General features: G+C 48.6%; 1 protein-coding gene across 9 annotated transcripts in view; it reads left to right on the top strand.

The window, feature by feature from the left end:
* Positions 1–15,984, top strand: part of FLNA (filamin A) — an 83,503-nt gene that overhangs the window by 60,100 nt on the left and 7,419 nt on the right. For 5 of the 9 annotated variants that reach the window (XM_083592352.1, XM_083592351.1, XM_083592349.1 and 2 more), the window contains 11 exons: positions 4,034–4,124; positions 5,085–5,225; positions 5,349–5,477; positions 5,905–6,078; positions 6,217–6,378; positions 6,513–6,716; positions 8,317–8,469; positions 9,649–9,771; positions 11,283–11,549; positions 13,091–13,228; positions 15,512–15,627. In XM_083592352.1, coding sequence (XP_083448478.1) covers positions 4,034–4,124; positions 5,085–5,225; positions 5,349–5,477; positions 5,905–6,078; positions 6,217–6,378; positions 6,513–6,716; positions 8,317–8,469; positions 9,649–9,771; positions 11,283–11,549; positions 13,091–13,228; positions 15,512–15,627 — 1,698 coding nt within the window. Of the gene's footprint in view, positions 1–1,191; positions 1,300–4,033; positions 4,125–5,084; positions 5,226–5,348; positions 5,478–5,904; positions 6,079–6,216; positions 6,379–6,512; positions 6,717–8,316; positions 8,470–9,648; positions 9,772–11,282; positions 11,550–13,090; positions 13,229–15,511; positions 15,628–15,984 lie in introns of all 9 variants that reach the window. The other 4 variants (XM_083592348.1, XM_083592346.1, XM_083592345.1 and 1 more) reach the window with 1 other exon arrangement.

Genomic DNA, 15,984 nt, shown 5'->3' with positions numbered 1-15,984 from the left:
GGTTCCCCATCCAATTGGAAACCATGCCGGACCCTGCTTAGCTTTGCAAATATGCTAGCACCTACCTTATTATCCGGATATTTCTGGAGTTCTCCTGCCCCGCCCCGCCCCGCCCCCTACAAAGTGTCTGCAGAATAAAATAAGTCTGTCTATCTTAACTCTTCTTGTCATTTATTTGCATCCACTTCATGCAGGCTTCTTAAAATGGCACAATCCCTCCCTAGGGAATAGAATGGCTATGATAGAAAATCCAGATCATAATTCATTCAGCAGGGTGTTCTCCCCCCCCCCCCCACACACACCTCCAGCTCTATCCCTGAGAGTTATAAGGTATGTGTGACCATCCCATAAAATAGCCAGAAGACTTTTTAGCATTGCAGTTTCCTGTGCAAAAGGAGAAACCCCATTCTCAGCCCACAGGCCACATTTTTGGGTTGTCTCTCTGCTCTAGACATAAATTGGCACCACGTTGCAACATGTGCGTTTCAGGCAATGAGATCATTATTTTGCGTTGGCAAACAGAATTGGTTTCCTTGTGCAGGCCTGGTCATACAATACTTCAGCTACATGCAAACTTGAAATACTTTGCACCAGAGTGTGTGGCTTCTATGATTGTGGACATTATTTTTGGGTGGTGGCTCACAGGGGCGCTGTCACTCCCCATCACCTTTTTCCTGGTGTTCCTGGGTTATAGCACAGTTAGACTTTCTGAATGTCTAAGCTTAGGTTTCCTTTGAAAAACAAGTTCCTAGCTCCATTGATTGTTTACTACTTTGGGTGAGGGGTGTGTGTATGCCAGATTCAAGCCCTTTCTGAAGCAAATAATTCTCAAAACAATCATAGGTGCCCTATGTTGCCATATTGCTGTGGGAGATACGTGTAGGATACTATCCTCTGGCAAAGAGCTAGTATCTGAGAGAAGGATTGTTTTGTGCAATAATGACCGAGCACAGAAGGTTTTTTCTTTTAAATTTTCTTTTACTGTTTTTGCAAAGGGGCTGGGCTTGTCCCAGGGAGATGATGGTTATGGGATGACATGATGGCAGCATGCTTGCCAGAAAGGGCCACTGGACTGTTTCCCCTGTTCCTGTGGTTTTAAGTTCTGAAATGGAAGCACGGCAGGGTTGTCCTGGCCCTGAGCCGGCCTCTCCACTGGTCCGTTCTAACACTCTTGCCCCATTCCCGCCACAGGCCCTGGATGGCGAGCGCACGACCCCCCAGCAGATGGCCCAGCCGATGCGGGCCCCACCCTACGCATATCCACCTGGTGCACAGCAGCCCTGGGGACCGGCAGTAACAGTTCAGTTTCTTGGAGGAAAAGCTAGCCCAGGGCATTCTGGGTGGGGGGAGCACCCCATGGAATTCAGCCGCCTCTGCTTTGCGCTGTTTGCCACTGCTTGGGAGGGGGGCGCTGGTTTTCTGCTTGAGGTCGCAAGATCAAAGGTTCCCTGCTCCTTTAAACAAAAACATCTGGTGGTAGGGTTAGATTATGAACCCACATCTGGAAACTGCAGATGGGTTAGAACGTGCGCCAAGAAATGGAAACCCACTCCCAGGAAAGGCTCCAGCACTTGCCTTTGCCCTGAGAGTTGCTGAAACTGATGTTCAAATTATTGGTTGTTGTTTTTTTTTCATTTTTGGTGATTCTTGGTGGAAACAGAATAATCTAACCCAGGGTTTCCCAAACTTGGATCTCCAGCTGTTTTTGGATTACAATTCCCATGATCCCTGAGCACTGGTCCTGCAAGCTAAGGGTGATGGAAGTTGTAGTCCAACAACAGCTGGAGACCCAAGTTTGGGAAACCCAGATCTAACCCCAATGATCTCTTCTGCCAGAGCTCCTGAGGAGCATCTGCTAGTTGGGCTTCCTTCCCAGGAGCAGCAGCAGCAGCAGCGACCTTCTCCTTTTCTCTGGAATTTCTGAGGCCTTCTGCACACAAAGCAGGTTGCCTGTCTCTGAGCTACAGGTCTCTCTCCTTGGCATTACAGGCAAGCTGTGAATCTGTTTGCGCTTGCAGCCGAACTAGACACAGTGCCATTCACAAAACTCGCAGCTGTTTGTTTCCAAAGTGAAGAGTAAGCAAGGGGGGCCACCAAAACTACGGTGGGGGCAAAGGGCTAATTGTCCCACGTCCCCTGGGTCTAGAATCTGGAGGAAGCCTCATCAGGAGGAGATGGCCTACAGGACATTCCTTCACTGAATGGGAAAGTCACTAAGTTTCAAGACCACCTCTTCTGAGGCAGCAACTTAAAAAAAAAAAAAAAGAACTGAGCCAGGAGACAATTCACCATTTCCACAAACTTTGTGATCTTGGGCTTACAATCCTTGGAAATAGCTGCCTTTTATTGAGCAGCTGTGAGTCACTCACACTCACTCACTCACACACACACACACGGTGTCCAACGCTAGAAGTCGTGTCAACTAGGAAGAGAATCAGAGCAGAATCAACGCAGTTTGAAACTCTGCTTCCTTTGCTTCTGCAGAAAGCTTTTGTGGGGTGGGGCAGTGGCTCTGCTCCTGCAAGTGCCCCACAAGAACCCAAGCAGTGGGCTTTGTGGCTCTTTTGGGTGGTCTGCCTGATGCCCTGTGCAGACTCTTCATCACTTCTCTCTCTTGCCCCCAACTTTGCTTTGATGCTAACGCAGGTGGGCTGCTTTCAGAAGCAACTTTATGGGCACCTCTTCTCCCCCACCCTTGCTTGGCCTCTCCCACACCTGAATTCCAAGGGGGGAAGAGACCCCCCAGAATGTGACCGGATTGGGGCTTTTCCCAGGGTGTCTTTGTCTTTGAGGTCACATCCCTTTCTCTCTTGATGCCGGGGAGGGGGGCCATCTGTGCTTTGTATGTCGTCCTTGTCGATACCTCCATTCTTTTTTTGGGGGGGGGGGTCTGCCAAGTCATATCTCAGGCAGGTTGTGTGATGTTCACCTTTCCAGGATGCAAAGAAGGATGCTTCCATATTTTGTTGTTGTCCTCCCAACTCCCATCAGCACCAGCTGGAACAGTCAGTACTTGGGGGTGATGGGAGTTGTAGTCCAGCAATATCTGGAGGGTCACACAGGTTCCCCAACTGTGCTGCAACAGCTCGCTGCACATCAGTGGGATTCCACTCCAGTGAAACACAGCCACATTTGGGGCAATCACTGTCAAATAAATGGGGGCAGTGCAGCATGGGGGTGTGTGTTATAGAGTAGTAACTCCTTTCTGCATTAGTGCCTTGCAGTGCTGTCCTTTTCAGCTGATGATCATAAAACTGGCATTCACTTTCTCTCCTGTGGATGAAATATTCAGCTACCAAATGACAGGGCCATGGGAGTGGGGACAGAATGAGCTGCACAGAAGCAACTGCCCTACTTTCCACTTGTTGCGCAACTCCCAGATGCTACAGCGAACGCCACCCCATTGGGAATGCTTCCTGAAACAGCTCTAAAACCAAACCAAACTCCCTCAGCTTCTGTTTAAACCCACCATGAAATAGAAAGGGGGCAGGGGGAATAAGTGTCATCTCTCCAGAAATGTGTTCTTGAACTAGGAACAAAACCAAAATTGAGTTCTGGTTCTTGCCAGCTTGAGTGTGTTGAGTCCCAGGACCTCTTTCTGTGCTGAGCAGCTGTTGGAATGGCTCTCTCGGCATGTAAAATGACTGCTGAGCTCCACTTCAGAACCCAGCATTGTGCTTAGTTCAAGAATCTGACTCCAAAACTCTCCCAAGCCGATGTTTGCAATACAAACTTACCGAAGCAAACCTGAAATTTAAAAGCATTTAAAGGGAAGAAGGTCCACCAAATCCATTTTTATGCAACAGCTCAGGTGGCTTCCTGGCCAGCTTGCCTGTCTAGACACTCTTTCTCTCCCCCGACTGTCTGGTACCTGGTGGCTTTTCAAGGTCTGTCTTTGTCTGCTCCATGTTCCATCGCTGTTTATGAACTCCTGCCATTTCTTCCCATCCCTCCTTGTCTTGTCTGGCTCTCGAAAAAGCAAAAACGATTCTCACTGCTGTGCTGGGTTGGGGGGTGCCTCTGTCTTTTCCAGGCAACAGACCGTCCTGTCAATGGACTGGATGCCGGACTGCGGCCTTTCGACTTGGTCATTCCTTTTACCATCAAGAAAGGGGAGATCACAGGTAATGGGATGGGAGGGGGATGTGATCAAAGTGGTTTAGGACTCTGCCTTTTACAGAGGTCAGGGCATTAATTTATAGCCAGGCTGTGTTTTGAGCAGTATTCTTGGAGCACAGAATGTAAATGGAGGCAAAACTCAGCTTCCTGATCTCTGTTAAGTTCCTAGTCCTTGTGGCTCTTAAGGTAGATTGTGAGGCATATGACAGTGTCTGGCAAGATCAGAGGGCTGCCTGAATAACGGTTTGTAGTGGCTGGGGTGGGGGCTTCAGTGCCCTTTCTGTTTGTTTTTCGTTTTGCCCTCTCCATAACTAGCATAAGTAGAATAAGCTCTAGAAGGTTTTATGCAGATTCTGGTTCTCTTGATAAAGGATATGGGTTACCTGGGTGCAGAACATTTGATGCAGAACACCAAACTTTCCTAGTTTGCTTCAGGACAGTCTGAAAATATAGCTGTAGCACTCACTGTTACATGCCCTGGCCTATTGTATATAAGGATTTGGATATAGATCTTAATCATGTCTCCATCCTTGGTAGCATATTTTTATCTCTAAGAGTCATGGAGCTGGAAGGGACCCAAAGTCTAACCTCTTAGTCCAACCTATGCAGGTCTAACCATCTAGAAAGCTTATCTACTTCCTCACCTCAAATTAATCTGTTGATGGCGTAGCAAATAGAGCTTTGCCAAACCAGTTCAATTTTTCAAACTCCTAGGATTGCAGCATATTAAATGTCTCTCCTTTCAACAGCTCTATGAAAGGTAGATGGAATTACAGCTTTACATGAATCCAGTGGCCTAGCTTAGCCCAGTGAATTGTGGACCAGTGATTTTAATCCCGGTCCCCTTAAAATGTCCTCTCTGGGGTCCTTGCAAAAAACAGGTTCCTGGGTCCTTGCATTCCTACACTGGTGAACAGAACCCACCAGCTTAAAAGTGCTTTCTGTGGTTTCCTCCCTCCCCACAGGTGAGGTGCGCATGCCCTCTGGCAAGGTGGCAAAGCCAGACATCACAGACAACAAGGATGGCACAGTGACAGTGCGCTACGCCCCCACAGAGGCTGGCTTGCATGAGATGGACATCCGTTACGACAACATGCACATCCCAGGTAACACACACAAAAAGGTGTTTGGCTCTGAAATTACCAAGCTCACGTTGGTCGGAGCAACTAAATGTGTGCTAGTAGGTATCTAAAAGATGTTGACGCCATACCCTCCTCCTACCTCCATAGGTAGCCCACTGCAGTTCTATGTGGACTACGTCAACAGTGGCCACGTGACTGCTTATGGACCGGGACTCATCCATGGGGTAGTCAACAAGCCAGCAGTCTTCACCGTCAACACAAAAGATGCAGGAGAAGGTGAGTCCGCAAGGCCCACTTGGTGCTTGGAACTGCTCCTGCCCTCTGGTTTTCTGGCCATTTGGGCAAGGCTGTTGATGCTTCTGCTCTGTGTAAATGCACACAGTAGCTGCCTGATCCCTCCATTCCTTGTTGCAGGGAAGCAGCAGCGAAAATAGGTTTAGGATTGTGTGCTCTTAACAAATCTGTTATTGAGATGCCTAGCAAAACCAAATATGCAAACTTGTGTAGTCTCTCTCTCTCTCTCTCTCTCTCTCTCACACACACACACACACACACACACACACACTTACTTTCTTGGGGGGGGGTCTGCCTTGATTTTCAGCACAGGAGCACACTGCCCTATTTTGGGGCTGGCTCAGTTACTGGGGCACTAGGGCTAATGGATCTTCCCGTGCTTGACGTCTGATGTTCTGCTTGTTTCCAGGCGGCCTCTCTCTGGCCATCGAAGGCCCCTCCAAGGCTGAGATTGGCTGCACTGATAACCAGGATGGCACTTGCACAGTGTCGTATCTTCCCGTTCTGCCTGGCGACTACAACATATTGGTGAAATACAATGACAAACACATCCCAGGAAGTCCCTTCACTGCCAAGATTACTGGTGAGATCTGGAGCCAGCCCACCTGGGCTAATTAAGGAAAGAAGGGAGCGGGTGGTAAGCTCACACTGAAGGGGAAGGAGAAGGTAGGCTGCAGGCCCACCTTGACGGCACAATGCCTGCCTTTCTCTGCTTCTGCAGGTGATGACACGATGCGCATGTCCCATCTCAAAGTGGGCTCCTCTGCCGACATCCCCTTGAACATCACCGAGACGGACCTGAGCCAGCTGACGGCCACCGTGATCCCACCTTCTGGTCGCGAGGAGCCTTGTCTGCTCAAACACCTACGCAATGGGCATGTTGGTGAGTGACCAAGAAGACCTCCGCTTTTCTGCTTATGTCTCAAGCCGATTGGCAGAGCTCATGGGTAGAAGAAAAGTTTATATAGGTATAACGATTCTCTTTTGCTTCTTCCTTTCCACCCCATCTCTCTGTAGGAATTTCTTTTGTCCCCAAAGAGATTGGAGAGCACATTGTGAACATCAAGAAGAATGGGCTGCACATCCCCAACAGCCCCATCACAGTGATGATCAGCCAGTCTGAAATTGGCGATGCCAGCCGCGTCAGGGTCTCTGGCCCAGGGCTCAGTGAGGGACGGACATTTGAACCTTCAGAGTTCATTATTGACACAAGAGATGCTGGTATGCAGGTTTATAATCCTTTGGTTCAAAGACAAGGGCTACTCGCCATGGTGGCTGGGCTGTTGGAGGGAGTTTGCCTCAAATGAGGACCAGTTGCTGGGAGTGGCAGATGGGGCGAGTGCTGGCAAGCTCCCTTTGGGCATCTGGTTGACCACTGTTGGGCTAAGGTGGGCCCTCTGGCCTGGTCCATCAAGGCTCTTTAGTTCTTATTGCTCTTGGGGAGCAGTACACCAGAAACACAAACCACTAAGTCAATAAGATCCTTGGTTTGTTTTCATCTCTTCCACCCCACTGATCCAATCTGTTTCACCATGATGACGCTGGCTATTTGTCCTCCAGCTGACAAGCCCCATCTTTGGCTAGCCTGATGTTCAGGAATAGACATAGTAAAGGTAGCATACTGGTGTTCTACTGCTCCATGCATACTAGTTACAACCCTATGTGCATAGGTGTTTAGAGAAGCCCTTCTTGAAAAGTGGACCATGTGCCTTTTGCAGGATGTACTGTTATGTGAGCAAGGTAGACTAAAGAGTAAGAAGGAGGGTGCAAAAAGAGGAGATTGCAAAAAGAATTCGGAATCCCTGGAGGAAGTGGGATCCCTGAAGTGCATCTCAGTGGCGGAGCTCTCAAGTGCTTGAAGTGATAAGTCAATTCCTTTGTTTCTCCAAACATTGTACGATCATCTGCCGTTCAGGATTTGAAAGAAACAAGGATGTGCAAAAGTCTGCGTTTTGAGAAGCTGGCTTAGACAGAAAGCTCTATGACCCTTTTGGATCAGACCATATATTCCAGTATTCTGTGTCTAGTAGCTGTCAGAAAGATCAGGGAAAGACTCCCATGACTGCAAACTAGAAACTGAGGGGGAAGGTCCTCAAAGTATCTAAAACAGTGGTAGGAACCTGTGGTCCCCCAGATGTTCTTGCTGGACCAGCTCCTACCCTCCTTGGCCGTGGGGTGGAGAGGAGAACTGATCGATGTTGTAGTTAACAGTGTCTGGAGGTCATCAAGGCCCCCCATCTGGACTTTTAATACTTTGCCATCTCCTCATGGGTAACTGCAGTGGAGTAACACAAGCAGTAAAAGCAGACCAAATTGCATATGCTTTTCACTCTTGCAACTGTTTCCAAAGCACAGTGTGTGTTCATATGTACGTGCCTGTATGCACATGTATAGCTCATGGTAAAGGTAAAGGGATCCCTGACCATTAGGTCCAGTTGTGGCCGACTCTGGGTTGCCGTGCTCATCTCACTTTATTGGCTGAGGGAGCTGGCGTGCAGCTTCCGGGTCACGTGGCCAGCATGACTAAGCCACTTCTGGCGAACCAGAGCAGCACACGGAAACGCCGTTCACCTTCCCGCCAGAGTGGTACCTATTTATCTACTTGCACTTTGACGTGCTTTCGAACTGCTAGGTTTGGCAGAGCAGGGACCGAGCAACGGGAGCTCACCCCATCATGGGGATTCGAACTGCCGACCTTCTGATTGGCAAGTCCTAGGCTCTGTGGTTTAACCCACAGCGCCACCCGTGTCCCCTTTAGCTCATGGTGGTGATGTCCAAACATATAACAAAGCCCTGTTACTACAAACTGCCTCTCTCTCAGGTTATGGTGGGCTGAGCTTGTCCATTGAAGGCCCCAGTAAGGTCGACATCAATACTGAGGACCTAGAGGATGGTACTTGCAAAGTCACGTATTGTCCAACAGAGCCTGGCAACTACATCATCAACATCAAGTTTGCAGACCAGCATGTTCCAGGTGCGGGTAGTCTCCTCTTTGGTGGGTTGTTGCATGGGGTGAGGGGAGCAAAGGCGCGTTCAGGAAGTGCTGGTGGGACCCTAGAACATGTCTCCAATTGAAGATGGGACAAAGGTGTCCGTAATACTTGGGTTGCTGGAACAGATTGCAAGTTACCTTCCAGTGCTTGCTTCTGGTTGAACTATGGATACAAAGCATTGCAGGAGTTGAAAGCAGGGGGTTCATCACTTGTAAAACAAATATCTGCTCCAACGTACCGTATTTTTCGCTCTATAAGATGCACCTGACCATAAGACGCACCTAGTTTTTAGAGGAGGAAAACAAGGAAAAAAATATTCTGAATCAAATGTTGTTGAAGAGGAAGGAGGAGGGAGGATCAGGCTAAGGCGCTGCGCAGCTCTCCCTTTTGCTGTTCTGGCTTCAGCGAAAGCAATGCAAAGCCTCTTCAGCCAAATAGGAGGAACTTCGCTGAAGAGGCTTTGCGGAGCTATCGCTGAAGCCAGAACAGCAAGAGGGATTGCTGCACAGCTCTTCCTTTTGCTGTTCTGGCTTCAGCGATAGCTGCACAGCCTGCATTTGCTCCATAAGACGCACACATATTTCCCCTTACTTTTTAGGAGGGAAAAGGTGTGTCTTATAGAGCGAAAAATACAGTATATGCAGCCTACATACTGCATGATCAGCAGCATTGCTTGGTGCAGCTTTTTGCTGTTCAGGGTTGCAGATAAAGGGTAGTCCAGTGCTCCTCTGCATCCTCCCCAGCAGCAGACCAAGGCAAAGAGGCCTAGCTTACTTCCTGACTTGGTGTGGCTTTTTTATTTTTTATGTAGACCTTGTATGGAGAACATCCAGTCCTTAGCTTTCCAGTTAGTGATAAGTCTAAAACGTGTGACAAAGTGATTGCATAGTTTTCTTAATGAGATTTAATGCCAGATGAGAGGCAATGGCTACACTGGAGGATGTTGAGGGCGGGTGTGTGTGTGTGTGTTTGTGTGTGTGGTGACATTCAAAAGCTTACACAGGGAAGTTGATGCTTTCTTGGGCTCCTGCCCCGAAACCTACCCCCACCCAAATCCATGATCTCCTCTCCCTGAAAGGGCCAATTGGATCATGTGGCTGAGCCAGCAAGTCCCTCTCCCTCTGGCTTACTTTCTCTCCCCCTCCATCTCTCTGGCGCAGGGAGTCCATTTTCTGTGAAGGTGACAGGAGAAGGACGAATGAAGCAGATGATCACACGCCGCCGCAAAGCCCCCTCAGTTGCCAACATTGGCAGCCAGTGCGACCTCAGTTTGAAAATCCCAGGTGAGTGGCTTAAGGATAGGCTTTGTAGTTTAGGGTGCTGCCTAAAGCAAGCCCAGCAGTGGAGAGCTATTGCCCAAACCGAGCTATTAAGTACCCCTCCCACATGGTTAAAGGTCAGGATTATTCCAATCCCACCCTTGAACTTGGCACAGAGAAGTTTGGAAGGCCCATGGACAGTGCCCAGCGAAATTTTGGAACCCAGAGTATGTGTTCAAATCTCCATAAGCCTTGTTTTCCAGCTCAGAATGATACAGTGCAAAACCAAAGCGCATTCAGCCCAGTTGACTTGTAGTTCCCCCAGTTGGCACAGAGGCTGTTAGAATGGGGAAAGTGCTGAAGTGTAGGACAGGCATGGCCATCTGGGAGTCCTTCCAAACCATAGCCAAGTTGGTGGAACACTTTGGTTTAAGACACAGGTTGGTAACTGGGAGCCACATACAGCCCTTGACCTCATGTTATGTAGCCCTCAATGCCTCCTAAAGTTTTCCCGTTCTCTCATCCCAGCACAATAACTTTCTTTTCATTTCTCCTGTTGTTGCTTTCCCTTTAATATGTAGAGTTTCAGAATTTTATTCGAGTTTTTTCGTGTATATGTGCTTGCTTTTTTCCTGGTTGTAAGGCTCAGAAGTAAAACTGTGGCTAGACTGTTGTGTTTGCAAGTGGAGTGAACACTGCTTCTATTTGAATATAAATCAGCAGTTTAGGGCATTGTGTCCAAACCCCTAATGTCAGCAGAACTACTCGGAAACAATGAGGGTAATTTCATGCATGTTTTGAAAAGGGGGAAAGGACCACGGCAAATCTACCTCCTTGAGGGGGGATCTCTTTGGGAAGGCTGCATTCCTCAATGCACCACCACCATGTGCATGTTCTGTAACTGGTGCTGGCTACCGGTACAGGCCTTGCACTGTGTTAGAATTCAGATTGCCTGTGGAAGAAGTCTGACATTTGTACAGTGAAATACCTCTGCTTGCCAGTGGTCTCTGCTCCTGCCAAGGCTATTGTGGACGGGATCCTGTCCTGGCCTTCATCTAGCATAGGCATCCCCAACCTGCGGCCCTCCAGATGTTTTGGCCTACAACTCCCATGATCCCTACCTAACAGGACCAGTGGTCAGGGATGATGGGAATTGTAGTCCAAAACATCTGGAGGGCCAAAGGTTGGGGGTGACTAGAACAGTAGGGGTGCAGTATCACTTGCCTTGTATTTACAAGGGTTGTTTTGTTTTGTTTTTAGAAGAAATATTGGGTCTGGAGAAAATTATTAAGATCTGACTATTCAGACAAGGAGCAGCATTAAGTTACCTTGAGAATGGGGTAGGGAGACAAGGGATTAAGTGGTGAACTGGACTAAGATCCAGCTGCTCTGAATGCCCCGTGGGCCCCCCCGCCATAGAATGCATGTGGGTCTTGATGGTCTTAGCACAGTGGTGTTGGCTGATGGTAGGGAAGGAGCGAAGCTGCGGTCCCATGTTTCTACAGCTGTTTTATTCGCTGCCCCTTCTCCCACAGAAATCAACATCAGAGACATGACGGCTCAGGTCACCAGCCCTTCAGGCAAGTCCCATGATGCAGAGATCTTGGAGGCAGAAAACAATACTTACTGCATCCGCTTTGTGCCCACTGAGACGGGCATCCACTCAGTCAGTGTCAAGTACAAAGGGCAGCATGTGCCCGGAAGCCCCTTCCAGTTCACCGTGGGCCCTCTTGGCGAGGGTGGCGCACACAAGGTCCGGGCAGGTGGCCCTGGACTGGAGAGAGCTGAAGCTGGCGTGCCAGGTAGGACTGTGGCCTGGGACTGGGGTGGGGAGGGGACAGGATAGACAAAAGGGTGTAACTTGGGAGTTGTGGGAGGGAGGGGTGTGAGATGCTAGCACTTAAGCTGGTACAACTTGGGCCTGAAAAAGTCTTTTGATGCAGTGATGGGGACTGAGGCAGGTCAGCCTCTATTGTCAGACATGACTGCAGGGGTGCCTTGGAACCCTGGAATCTCAGAACTGTAGAGCTGGAAGGGTCATTTAGTCCATCCCCCTGCAATGCAGGAATCTCAGCTAAAGCATCCATGGCAGATGGTCATCCAACCTCTGCTTAAACACTTCCAGTGAAGGAGAGTCCACCACCTCCCAAGGGAGCCCACTCAACTGTCCAATGGCTCTGTCAGAAGCTTCTTCTTAATGTTTAGTTGGAATCTCCTACAAGTTTGCTCCCTCTTCCATGTAACAGCCCTCTAGATACTGGTAGAGGGCTTTCCTATCTCTCCTCTTATCCAGGCTAAACATACCCAATTCCCTCAACTGTTGCTCATAAGTCCTAGTTTCCAGACCCTTGATCATCTTTCAGAAGTTGTTGGGACCCACCACTCTCATCAGCCCGAGACAGCAAAAAATGGTAATCAGGGATGATCGGAGCTGTAGTCCATAGAACCATAGGTTAGGCACCGTTTAATGATAAGGAAATGATGGGGAAATGTGCCCAATGTCATCTTCCGCCCACCAGGCCACATTGTCCTTCCATCTCCCTTCAGTTTTCAGCTCCCATATCCCGAGAAGAGGGGCCTGTCCCCTGGGCATGTTCTGTAAAACTCAAGTGTACTTGGATGATGATTATATAGCACCACCAGTCTTGCTATCAGAATCCCCCTGGGCCTTGTGGCTAAGGGCAAATCCACAGCATACACTTAAAGCACATCACTTCCCCAAAGAATCTTGGGCCCTGTCATTTGTTATGGGTACTGTGACTTGTAGTCCTGTGAGTGGGAAACTGTGGTTCCCAGGCTTCTTTGGGAAGGTGCTTTAGATGTATGGTGCAGTTCTGCCCTAAGTTGGGAGTAGCCAACATGATGCCCTCAAAGATGCTGTTGGACTACAGGTCCCATCACCATTGACAAGGCTATGCTGTCTAGGGCTGATGGGAGATGTAGTCCAGCAACACCTGCAGAACACCATGTTGGCTGTTTTTTGGTTTAAGTGTTTTATCAGAAGAAGCATCCCCAAACACAAGGGTCAGGATCCACACCACCTGCGAAGGTGTCCCACTAGAGCACCCTTCACCATCTGGATGCCCTCCAGACATTTTGGACTAAAACTCCCTGCCAGTTTGGCCAATGGTTGGGGTTGATGGATCTGAAATCTCTGGAGGACACCGGGTTGGGGAAGGCTATGCAGTAGTTACTGGAACAAACTCTGCAAAGGATGTTTTGGATATTAGTAAGAGAAAGGCTTTTTGTCCCAAGCTTAGTGCTAAGGTGGAACTTGCATTAGCAAAAGAGGACGATGGAGTGCCAGTTATTCCTAATAAGACTTGTTTGCCTTCTTCCCCAGCTGAGTTTAGCATCTGGACGCGGGAGGCTGGGGCTGGTGGCCTCTCCATTGCTGTGGAGGGCCCCAGTAAGGCAGAGATTGCTTTTGAAGACCGGAAAGATGGTTCATGTGGTGTTTCCTACATTGTGCAAGAACCTGGTAAGTGGTCATGGGTGCTGCATGGAGAAGATGGCTGCATGGGCTGAGGGTTTTTAACAGGAGATTTAAAGAAGGGAGGGCATGGATGCAGAGGGGAAGGGGGGTGTTCTGTGTGCCTGAGAGGGTGAGGTGGGGCAATTTTGCCAGCTGCAGCAGATGCATGAGGATTAGGGAATACTTAGTGAGAGATCAAAATGTTGGGCTCTGCCATCTCCAGCTTTCAATGTTGGCCTTCAGCCTTAGGAGAAGAGGCCACCAAGATGAGGGGTATGTGGACTGAAAACAGGCTTTATCATCACTACAGGGTGAAAGACTAGGCCCTCTCCACCATAAGAGGGGATGTTTGGTGTCAGGGCAAAACGGCGTTTTCTGGGGCAGGTCCCTGGTTCTGGAATCCCTCCCCAGGGAGGCTAGACTGGCCCAGTCCTTGATGGTTTCCAGGGGGAAGTGGCCACCGTTTTTATTACATCTGACATTTAATTCGATGTTGAAGGGTTTAACTCTTTTCTTCTTGGTTTTCAATATTGTGTTCCAATTCTATTACTGAGTGGGGTAGCCAACATGGTGCTCTCCAGATGTTGCTGGACCACAGCTTCCATCATCCCTGACCATTGGCTATGCTCCCTAGGGCTGATGGGAGTTGTAGTCCGGCAGCTTCTGGAGAACCCCCGCCGCCACCTCCATCATGGCTATTCTCACTCTTGGCGTTTGCACTGGCTTTCATACTTTTTTCCCTTGTAAACCAAGCTTGTGGTATGGCCCTTGTTTCAGCCGAAAGGTGGTATACAAATGTGGTGTTAAATGGATGTAGATAGCTCCCAATTTAACTGAATCTGAGGGGGGTGGGGTGAAGGTAGCCCTGTCAAGGTAGTAGAGAATGCAAGGGCAGCCTTACACATCACTGTGGAGAGGTGATGTAAAAACAATCCATCTAGGTTTTCAATGGCCAGGTCAAAGGCCTGGAGATTGCAAGGCTTCAGGCTAATTCTAGGCAGAGGGTTAGGAGCCAGAAGACACAGGTATTAGAGAGAAAGAGGATATGGCTGGTGTAAGGCTCAGTGCGGGGAGATCCCTGCTGCTCTTTGCTCCACAGGTTGTATATCTGCCTTAAGCAATAATAAAGTAAGGATCGTGTTCCAACATCCGATTCAAAGAATCATATGTTGAGCACAAGGCAGATGGAAGTTGTATGTTGCAACTCGGAAACCGAGGTCTGTTCCAACGGGTGGCGGCTGGAGAAGCTCCAGAGGCAGGCCTCTCTCTCTCCAGAGCTTGTTCTAGCTCCTTCTCTTGGGAACGGCTCCCATAAGCCACTCAGGGAATCTGCAGGCAGCCAACTTCTGGAATCCAACAGGCATCGTGTTGCCAACTACCTGGAATGGATCCAGTGCTCTAAAGAGCTTTCTGTTTGCTAATGAGGCTGGCAGATCTTTGGAAGCGGCCATCTGGAACACAAGCTGGGTAATTGGCTGCCCCACAGTTTACAAGTAGGAGAGGGAATCTCAGCTAGATCTCAAATGCTTTTTTATTGAAGGCGGGGAGGGGAGGGCTGCTTTCAACAGAAGATTGTGTTTGGGAGATGCATTATTATAACCTCCATCCTTATCAAACACAATGTGTTAATTAAGGATTGAGGCTTGAGGTAGTATGGTGTTTTAGAAGAACTTCTACATGCTAGAGGTGTGAATTTTGAAGTCTACTGAAAACTTTTAAGATACAGAAATCAGCACTCAAAATGTTTTTGGAGCATCTCTCACTCCCATTTTTGGCAGTTCAGTTGTTGAAATATGTAATTTCAAGCAAACTGCTAAATATGAAATACAACTTCATGCTGTGATTCTGATATTACCCAAATAGTAAATATGTGGTAATTGTTCCATATGGGGACCCATCTGCACGTCAAACTGATAATTTGATAAAAGAGAAAATACAATGATTACAAACATCATTAAATTAAAAAGTCATTCAATTAAAATTGGCAGTGGCAACATCTAATATTTCTTTTTTACACATTCTATTAATCAAATGCAGACTGAATAATAATAAAGAAATCTTCAGAGTGTTTCCTTAAAAATCATGCAAAGATGTGCATGGCCGCTGCTGAAAAGCCCCAAATACCTGCCAGCCTGATGCAGAGCAAGGCTTCAGGTGCTGATCTCATGCTCAGGCAGGTTAAAATCAAACAAGAAAAAACTCCCCATGCCTGGATTCCGGTTAGTCATCCATTGACTGAGCCTTTTGGATAAGCATCTTTAATTCCTCTTCCTCCCTCTTTGCTTGCAGGAGACTACGAGGTTTCTGTGAAGTTCAATGATGAGCACATCCCAGACAGCCCCTTTGTGGTACCTGCCACCTCCACCTCAGATGATGCCCGTCGACTCACTGTTTCTAGTCTTCAGGTGAGGCACTGGGAGAAACCGCCCATTTGCTCCCCCTGCTGGCTGGATTGAGTTGGCACTGTTGCTCTCCTGGGCTGGCTGTTCCTTGATCCAAGAGACTTGGATCCTGAAAGTGGGGCGGGAGGAGATGCAGATTGGGGCAAAGGTGTGCTCCCAATATGTACTGATCTGGGGGTGGTGGTATGGCTGAGGGTATTTATTTGCCAAGATAAGGCGATTAAACAACTTAGGACAAGACGGGTGCAGGGGTTGGACCCTTGTGGTCCCTTCCAACCCCACAGTTTTATGATTCCGTGGGTGCCTTGTGCCAGCCTTGGGACAGCCACTGTGTCAGCCCTGCTGGCCATCCAGGGATCT

This window comes from Podarcis filfolensis (genome assembly GCF_964270895.1).
Source record: "Podarcis filfolensis genome assembly, chromosome: 17".
Classification (NCBI taxonomy): domain Eukaryota; kingdom Metazoa; phylum Chordata; class Lepidosauria; order Squamata; family Lacertidae; genus Podarcis; species Podarcis filfolensis.
Note: the sequence above shows the minus strand (reverse complement) of the source record. Positions and strands in the feature narration are given on the sequence as shown.